Raw genomic sequence first — 10,091 nt, 5'->3', positions numbered from 1 at the left:
TTAAGGTCCTGGAGTGGCCTAGCCAGTCTCCAGACCTTAATCCCATAGAAAATCTGTGGAGGGAGCTGAAGGTTTGAGTTGCCAAACATCAGCCTCGAAACCTTAATGACTTGGAGAAGATCTGCAAAGAGGAGTGGGACAAAATCCCTCCTGAGATGTGTGCAAACCTGGTGGCCAACTACAAGAAACGTCTGACCTCTGTGATTGCCAACAAGGGTTTGGCCACCAAGTACTAAGTCATGTTTTGCAGAGGGGTCAAATACTTATTTCCCTCATTAAAATGCAAATCCATTTATAACATTTTTTATATATTTATAACATTTTTGACATGCATTTTTCTGGATTTTGTTGTTATTCTGTCTCTCACTGTTCAAATAAACCTACCATTAAAACTATAGACGGATCATTTCTTTGTCAGTGGGCAAACTCCCTCACTGTATAGTGTAAGTCAAGCACAGAAATGATTGAAATGATTTCAAATAGTATTTGAACCTGGTCTGGTAGCTTTATGAACATCTGTTCTTACAATCTGTTCCTTTGGTGGGCTGCTTCCATAAAGATCATTGCTGCATCTCAAATGACGTCCAATTCCCTATATAGTCAACTACATTTGACCAGAGACCTATGGGGCTTACACACTATAAAAGGAATAGGGTACCATGTGGGAAGCAGCCAAGGTGATTTCACTGACCATCCTACTTCTACAGTATTCAAAAGGCCCATCCATATTACTTTGACTATGACCATGTACTATTATTAGTGACAATATTAGATGACATTACAGGCCCTTACTTGTAAAAAAAAATGATACAACTTCAGCATGCCCTAGTCACACTAACATTTGAACCAAAGAATTATATATATATATATATATGGGGCTTACACACTATATATATATATATATATATATATATATATATATATATATTTTCGGGTCAGGTCTTGTATGATTAGACAAAGACTTCTGGCTCAAGTTATACAGATGTAAGATCTTAATTTGAGGCAGTTTGCTACAGCAGGAAAGTAATCTTTCTGTAACATGAAATGTGAATTATCATGTTCTCAGCAACAAAAGAGAGTGATCAAATTAATATCCTATATCTGCTGGTTTGTATGGTTGAAATGTAACCATTAGTGATTGTTGAACAGTCGTGAAGACCTGCACTTGCACAAAAATGTTTACTATTGTGTTTTTTTTTAACTCTCTGTTGTATCACAAACGTTGTGCCAAATGTGTTGTACAGCAGTTGTACAACCTGAGTGTGTTTGGGGCCATACAGCCCACAGCCCTTCACATATCACCTCTTTATTTTATGTTGATTTAAAGATGGTTGATTGACATGTGATGCCACCAATGGGGCGGCGTTCAGTGGTGGCTGCTGAGGACTCAATTGAGGCCTGTTTGCTCCACCTCCTCTGGCTGAGTAGCTTTCTGTTTTTCTGCACCTTCACTCGTACATCAAACACCTCCTGAATAGCATTCTTAAAACAGTGAAAGTTGTAGTCAATTAGTCCTGTGGGATAAAGACAAGATAGGATGAGATCAGTAGTCAGACAGGACGAGCAGAGTTACCATAGCAATTAGAATGTTAAAACGACAAATTCATCTCGCTCTCACAATATCAATTATGAGCGGAAATATCCTACATTGTGAATCAGATAATAATTGCAATTGCAAGAAACACAAAATGATGTCCTTAAATCTCTTCTGTCTCATTAGCTTGTTAGCTTAAAGTTAGGTAATACATGCTTAATGTATCTGTCAAATTATCAAAGCCTAGCCATCTCTAATTATTTAGATGGTCAAATATGCAAGTTTGGAGCAATGCTCTTCACATGAGATGTTTTTATTTTATATCACTGAATTTGAAGACAAGCTAAATATACCATTGTTGAGTGGTATTTGTCTAAAGAGTTGAAAGTGTCAAAACGCTGATAAAGACTGAAATATTATTTTACAATTCAAGGGAATAGAATACAGATGCTATGGGCTCATACATGCTTTGAAGACAACTTTTACCCCCATTCTTCCAAAGTTTTGGAGGGTAAAAGTACTTGAAACCGCAGGTGAAAACAATGCAATTCCCCTTACACTGTGTATGACAGTAGTTTTTTTTGGAATTGTTAGTTAGATTACTTGCTCGTTATTACTGCATTGTCGGAACTAGAAGCACAAGCATTTCGCTACACTCGCATTAACATCTGCTAACCATGTGTATGTGACAAATAAAATTTGATTTGATTTGATGATGCGACCGTGAATAATATCACCTGTATGATATGACCTGTTGTAAAAACCACTAAAGTTAACGAATACATTCTACATGATAATGAGGTAATTCATGTAACCTTATCATTGTTGGCCTATTGTTATATTGGGGAAAAGAGGCTATTTTGTGACTCGTTGACAAACAGTTTACCAGATGTGAGAAGCTTCCATGCTTTTGTTCTGCTGATAAATATTATAGAGGGGGAAAGACTTATCAATGCCGATGGAAATGTCAAAGACCATACTGTTGAATAAAAATACACGCAATAAAAAACAGGAAATACACAAATCTGCACTGACTTCTCTGTGTCTAATAAATACAACTTGAAAATGACTGTTCCCGTAGTTTGGGTGCCATGCCTTCCCATGTACTGTACAAAGAGAACACTCGTATGAATGCCTATTATCACAAGTGGTGTGTCAGCTGTCGTCCAATCTCTTAGCTGCCGCAGACAGCCAAGGCTCAATCTAACAAGCCGGGAGGAATTGACAAGTTCACAAGTTAAAAGGAAGATGAGAGCCTTTGATCATCGGTGCCAAGGTAACCACACTCTTCTCTTTTTGAGAGAGAGAGAGAGAGAGAGAGAGAGAGAGAGAGAGAGAGAGAGAGAGAGAGAGAGAGAGAGAGAGAGAGAGAGGAGATAGATGAGAGAGAGAGAGAGAGAGAGAGAGAGAGAGAGAGAGAGAGAGAGAGAGAGAGAGAGAGAGAGAGAGAGAGAGAGAGAGAGAGAATGGAATAATGGTCTTTCCATTGCAATTTACATAAATTACTTATTATGTGTTGATCTGTTAATTTAATTGAGCGTAAGAAGGGATACTGTATTTAGTCTCTGGACAATACAGCTTTTTGCTTTACATTGTCATCATATTAATTGTGTTATGCCATCTGTCAATTAACACCTATCACTGTGCTCATCACAGATCACACAACACGCTAGCAGCGGTTGGATTATAAATATTTCAAACCTGGTTAGTCGTTAGCCTTTGGAAGCATGCTGTTTAGAGTAGCAGGTGGTCTAGTATCAGCAGGTATTCAGTACTGCACTTGTGGATTCATGTCATGTCTGGTCGTCGTAATATCTGAATATGCGCATGTAGCTTTGCTAACTCGGACCTTGGCATAAATCATGCATTGATGTAACTCAGATTTTTGAATAAATCATGCATTGGTGTTAACAGGAGATACGTGTGACATTTCCTGGAAAATATTTTGTAGTGCCAACGACACATCTAAAAACTAGGTATGTAACATAAAACTTTGTGTTAGTACAAGCACATAATACCCAAAGTTAGAATTCATCCCTATAAAGTCACAGCACATTCTCCTATAAGGCTAGGGGTTCTTCTTGGACCAAGTTGGGCCCTGGTCAAAAGCAGTGCACTTTAAAGGGAATAGGGTTCCATTTGGGATAGAGACTGACTCTCGCTCACCTTTCTTCTCAAAGCTCTCCACCCTAACTCTCTCACCTTTCCTCTCGAAGCTCTCCTCTCTAACACTCTCTCACCTTTCCTCCCTAACTCTCTCACCTTTCCTCTCGAAGCTCTCCTCTCTAACACTCTCTCACCTTTCCTCCCTAACTCTCTCACCTTTCCTCTCGAAGCTCTCCTCTCTAACACTCTCTCACCTTTCCTTCCTAACTCTCTCACCTTTCCTCTCGAAGCTCTCCTCTCTAACACTCTCTCACCTTTCCTCCCTAACTCTCTCACCTTTCCTCTCAAAGCTCTCCTCTCGGAGGAAGCAGACCAGAGCCAGGAACTTGGTGACCTCCTTCAGGTACATGACGGTGGTGTTGTTCAGGTGGATGATGGCCATGGACTCTTTATCATAGGGCTGACCTGCCTCTTCCTCCGTCAGCCTGGGAGAGAGAGGGAAGAGAACCAGGGTATGAGAGAGGGAAGAGAACCAGGGATGAGAGAGGGACGAGAACCAAGGAAGAGTGAGTGATATAGGGTGTGCCTGCCTCGGCCCACGTTAGCCTGGGAGAGAGGGATGAGAACGAGGGGATGGGAGCGAGAAGAGAACAAAAGGTTGAGATGGCGAGATTTAGGCTAAAATTCATTCAAATAAGAAAAGGAGGGTGATATGCACATCCTAAACTTAAGAATACCAGTACGGAGATTAAAATGAATACAGAGATAAAAGAAACCCTGCTGTTGTTGGTTTAATAATGCATTTTGTTTGTGCTTTTACATTGTCGGCCAAGGAACTGAAGGAGAAGTTCAATTCAATGAATATTCAATAGAAGTCAGTTCCACTGCTTTTTTTCATTCTTTCCCTCTAAATCAGAGACCAACTTAGACCTGGAACACCAGGTGGGTGCAATTAATCAACAGGTAGAACAGAAAACCAGCAGGCTCCGGACCTCGCAGGGTCAGAGTTGAATACCCTTTAAATTATTTTGGGATTCTGTTCGAAATAAAGCCTATTTCCCATTCCTTTTCCCAGGTTCTCTTCTCTGTTCTCTTTAGGGACTGTTTGTTCTCATAGACTCACTGTAGTATCATGTAAAATCATTCAATAAGAGCTACTCTTTAAAAGTGCTCTAACTTCTGAAACTGGGTTATTCTTGTTAGTTTGGAGAGATGATGATGGCTTTGAGTGAGGGTGTCTTATCTCTCTCTTTGTTAACAAAACAACAAGCAATAAGGCCATGTAATCTAGCCCCCCACACTGTTTTTAAATAAATAGTTTTAGGAATGAAGGCAACACATGTATGGCTAAACTCATTTAGCTCATTTAACAGATCTTATCCATGGCAAACTAACAATAAGTGCAACCACATAGCAAAATCATTGCCAGTAAAACCTTCACAATAGCCACCATCTGCATAATCAGTGATAACAATCAATTAAAAACAAGTAGAACAGTTAAGGCATCCATCTTGATTTATTCACTGAGAAAGTCAATGGCATACTGTGGCAGCAGCAGTTATAAGTCAGAGCTGATAGCCTATTAGGTAGAATAACGTAGGTACTCCCCGTCAAACAAAGAAAAGGAAAAACCAAGGAGGTCAAGAAACTAAAATATACGTCATTTAATCCATGGTCGAAAAAATTAAAGTTGCTAGTGCAAAGTGCTAAACAAAAAAAAGCGCTTTGCATTTGCACCTTTTGTTATCATTTCGAGCATACATTAAAGAAGTATATATTTGCATCTTGCCTCCTTGGTTTTTCCTTTTATATGGTTTGAGTGCGAGTACTTACATAACTCTACAGATATGTGTTCTCCCACACACCGGCAAACATCCATATTAAACCGAGCACAAACCCTCACACTGGCTTTCCCTGAGTTAAATACAGGGACACAAATAATCTACTGTATATTCCCGCCATGCATTCAAATGAGAAAGTACATGTGTACATGTGTCCCCTCTGACAACAACATCTAGTACATACGATAAAAAGCTGTGCTATGTAACAGATGCCGGATCAAATGGTAATTATCAAAATGAATAAAAGCTCAAATCTAATCCCATGCTTTCAGGAGCTTTGGGGGGGGAATGCATTGACATAAGGTTTGCAAACCAAGAATAGTTTCTCACTGGGGAGGAAAACAACGCAAAAAACATGAACGGTTTCACATGGAGTCATAATTTGTGAAAATAAAACAAGGATAACCTCAATCAAGAAAGACCCTTTCAAAGAAGGGCCTACTTGCAATAACTGTGATATGTGGTTGTTTTCCCTTACTAGTTGAATGTACCGACTGTAAGTCTCTCTGGATAAGAGCATCTGATAAATGACAAAAATGTCAAATGTAATTACTAGGAAAAGAAGCAGACATTCAATATGTTGGTCAGGGGAGTGCGTCATTAACTAAATGAGGTGGGGGAAAAAACATTGCTGAAACCTCTAAATAATGTTAATAGCCCAGCCGTTTTGTCATGGTTCTGCATCCCAAATAACACCCTTTTCCCTACATAGTATATACACTATATAGGGAATAGGGTGCCATTTGGGAAGCAATCCATGATAATGATGTTCAAACGTCATGTGAGTAATCCCAGTATTTGGAGGAGAGTAAAATCAACTGGTCCAATGAAACCTCAAGAGCTAAATTGGAGCTAAATTGGAGCTCAATTTGCATGCCTTGGCCATTCACACACAATTACCTACATACAAGAATATGTAAAGTGCGTTCAGAAAAAAATATACCCCTTGACATTTTGTTGCGTTACAATTTTTCATAAGGACAAACTGTTTTTAGAAATGTTTCAAAATGTATTGAAAATGAAATACAGAAATATTTCATTTACATAAGCATTCACACACTTGAGTCAATACATGCACAGCTGTGAGCTTTTCACACCTGGATTTTACAATATATGTACATTATTGTTTTTTAAATTCTTCAATTTCTGTCAAGTTGGTTCTTGATCATTGCTAGACAGCCATTTTCAAGTCTTGCCATAGATTTTCAAGCTGATTTAAGTCAAAACTTTAGGAACATTCAATGTCATCTTGGTAAGTGTTTTATTTTTAATTCAATGTAACTAGGCAAGTCAGTTAACAACAAATTCACATTTACAATGACAGCCTACACCGGCCAAACCGCCACCCTATGGGACTCCCAATCACGGCCGGATGTGATACAGCTTGGATTTGAACCAGAAACTGTAAGTGACCCCTCTTGCACTTAGATGCAGTGCCTTAGACCGCTCCGCCACTCAGGAGCCCAAGTAACTCCAGTATATTTGGTCTTGTATTTTAGGTTTTTGTCCTGCTGAAAGGTGAATTTGTCTCCCAGTGTCTGTTGGAAAGCAGACTGAACCAGGTTTTCCTCTAGGATTTTGCCTGTGCTTAGCTCAATTCTATTTATTTTTATCCCAAAAACCTCTAGTCCTTGTCGACGACAAGCATACCCATAATATGATGCAGCCACTACAATGCTTGAAAATATGAGGAGTGGTAGTCAGTGATGTGTTGTGTTAGATTGGCCCCAAACATAATGCTTTGTATTCAGGACAAAGTTTTTTGCAGTTTTACTTTAGTGCCTTATTGCAAACAGGATGCATGTTTTGGAATATGTGTTATTCTGTACAGGCTTCCTTGTTTTCACTCTGTCATTTAGGTTAGTATTGTGGAATAACAAAACTGAACAAAAATATAAACGCTGTAACGCTCAATGAGTGAATGGGTGTGGAGTCAGGCGCAGAGAGCAAAGGATGCTCCACCCTGCTCCAGCGGCCAAGGTCCGGAAATCCAGCGCGAAGTCCTGCACGCTCCTCGTCCCCTGCCGGAGATGGAACAACCTCTCACCCACCGCTCGGCCCTCCGGAGGGTGATCGAACACGGGTGAACTCCGGGTAGTTGCCCCCCGCTGAGTCGGGCCCGTTCCAGACAGCATTGGCCCACTCCAGGGCTCTACCCGTCAGGCAAGAGACGAGGACACTCACGCTCTCCTCGTCCGAGGGAGCCGGCCGAACGGTGGCCAGGTAGAGCTCTAGTTGTAGCAGAAATCCCTGGCACCCCGCCGCCGCTCCATCGTACTCCCTCGGAGGCGTGATGCGCAGAGCGCTGGCACCGGATCCCGCTGGAGGAGATGGTAGAGTTGCTGGTGGGAGGGTAGGTGGGGTAGTAGGGAGACCGCTCCTCTCCCAACGGTTGCTGCTCCTGCTGACTCCATAAGATTGGTGCGGGCTTCTGTAACGCTCAATGAGTGAATGGGTGTGGAGTCAGGCGCAGAGAGCAAAGGATGCGGGAAAAAACACGTTTTAATGTCCAAAATCAAAAAGAACAAAATAGTTATACCCAACACAGGCGTAACTATTACTACAATAAGTACCCTTAGGTAAAAATACCAGGACAGCGAGAAAACCCAACAAAACACTAACACCTCTCACAAATACAGAAGAACAAGCCCGCACAAACAGAAGCGGGCTAAACAAACTTAAATAACACCACCCTAACAACCAAACAATGAACAGGTGAAAACAATTAGGCAAAACCAAACGAATACGGAATAAAGGATCGGTGGCAGCTAGTAGACCAGCGACGATGAGCGCCGAGCGCCACCCAAACAAGAAGGGGAGCCACCTTCGGTAATATTCGTGACAAACGCAACGTTGGTCCCATGTTTCATGAGCTGAAGTAAAAGATCCCTGAAATGTTCCACACCCACAAAAAGCTTATTTCTCTCATATTTTGTGCAAACATTTGTTTACATCTCTGTTAGTGAGCATTTTATCGATGGCAATTTGAATGCAAACAAAATACGGTGATGAGATCCTGAGGCCCATTGTTAGGCCTATATATTTTTTATGTATCTATGACCAACAGATGCATATCTGTATTCCCAGTCATGTGAAATCCATAGATTAGGGCCTAATGAATTTATTTCAATTGACTGATTTCCTCATATGAACTGTAACTCAGTAAAATCAATTAAATTGTTGCATGTTGCATTTATATTTTTGTTCAGTATACAATGTTAATCCATCCTCAGTCTCCTATCACAGCCATTAATCTCTGTAACTGTTTTAAAGTCACCATTGGCCTCATTGTGAAATCCCTGAGTGGTTTCCTTCCTCTCCGGCAACTGAGTTATGAAGTACTCATGTATCTTGTTAGTGATTGGATGCATTGATACACCACCCAAAGTGATATTCAATGTTTGCTGTTTTTATTTTTACCCATCTACCAATAGGCCAGGCATTGGAAAACCTCCCTGGTCTTTGTGGTTGAATCAGTGTTTGAAATTCACTGCTCGACTAAGCGACCTTACAGACAATTGGATGTATGGAGTACAGATGTGAGGTAGTCATTCAAATATCATGTTAAACACTATTATTGCACACAGAGTCCATGCAACTTATTATGTGACTTGTTAATAAGCAAATGTTTGCTCCTGAACTTATTTAGGCTTGCCATAACAAAGGGGTTGAATACTTATTGACTCAAAACATTTCAGTTTTAAATTTGTAATTCATTTGTTTTTTTGTTTTGACATTATGGGGTATTGTTTATAAACCTGTGACACAATTTATAACTGAGGCTGTAACACAACACAATGTGGAAAAAGTCAAGGGGTGTGAATACTTTCTGAAATCACTGTACACACACGTTCCCCCTTGGAAAATATCTCAAAGTCTGTGCAGTCTCCCAGACTTATATACAGTGAGAGCTCATCTCATCTAGACTGTTGTGCCCTGAAGCGTAAACACAGTCAACAGCCTTCCCCAGCTCAGCCCTCCTAAACCACAGCGTGGCATATCTCCATCCCATCCCAACCCACAGCTGCAGTGCCCTGGGTAAGGCCTCGGCCTATATCCCCAGCCCCAGCAGCAGCCTCCCTGCCAGGGCACAGCAGCCCAACGAAGGCACATCAGACCTGGTTCATATTGGGTCAACGGACGCAGAGGGAGCTAACGTTACCACATGGCTTACCACGGCTGGCTTGTTTACTACCGTCCTCTCATGGCTATGAGGAAGGTTCTACCATCAGCCTGATGTCCAGAACAGGAGGACAGGACATGGCAGGACAGGAGGTAGATAGGTGTGTGTGTGTGTGTGTGTGTGTGTGTGTGTGTGTGTGTGTGTGTGTGTGTGTGTGTGCGTGCGCTCGCGTGCACGTGGGTGTGTTCAGGGCTAGGGTGAAGACTGAGGAGACATAAAACGGATGATCACCTGCTGTGTTTGTCAGGTTTTGATGCAATAGAGCTCCCTGACAGGCAGCCAGGTGGAAAGACAAGAGAGGTGTTTGCAAAGCAAAGCAGAACTCTTGAGTGCATCACACCGTGCTTAAAAGGCTCAACTCAAAAGGATACACTTGTGTGCCTTCCGTGTTTAGCACCACCTACATTACCATATGAACTCTCTATGT

At 41.2% G+C, this 10,091-nt stretch overlaps 1 protein-coding gene across 1 annotated transcript in view; it reads right to left on the bottom strand.

Moving 5' to 3' along the window:
* Positions 1–1,201: 1,201 nt before the first annotated feature.
* Positions 1,202–10,091, bottom strand: part of rragd (ras-related GTP binding D) — a 35,356-nt gene continuing 26,466 nt past the window's right edge. Inside the window, exons 7-8 of the mRNA XM_024437001.2 lie at positions 3,977–4,125; positions 1,202–1,514 (exon numbers count right to left, since the gene is read on the bottom strand). Of these exons, the coding sequence (XP_024292769.1) occupies positions 1,312–1,514; positions 3,977–4,125 (352 nt within the window). The 3' untranslated portion in view covers positions 1,202–1,311. The remainder of the gene's footprint in view (positions 1,515–3,976; positions 4,126–10,091) is intronic.

Source organism: Oncorhynchus tshawytscha, linkage group LG11 (assembly GCF_018296145.1).
Source record: "Oncorhynchus tshawytscha isolate Ot180627B linkage group LG11, Otsh_v2.0, whole genome shotgun sequence".
In the NCBI taxonomy this organism is placed as follows: domain Eukaryota; kingdom Metazoa; phylum Chordata; class Actinopteri; order Salmoniformes; family Salmonidae; genus Oncorhynchus; species Oncorhynchus tshawytscha.
This window is presented reverse-complemented; position numbering and strand designations above follow the sequence as displayed.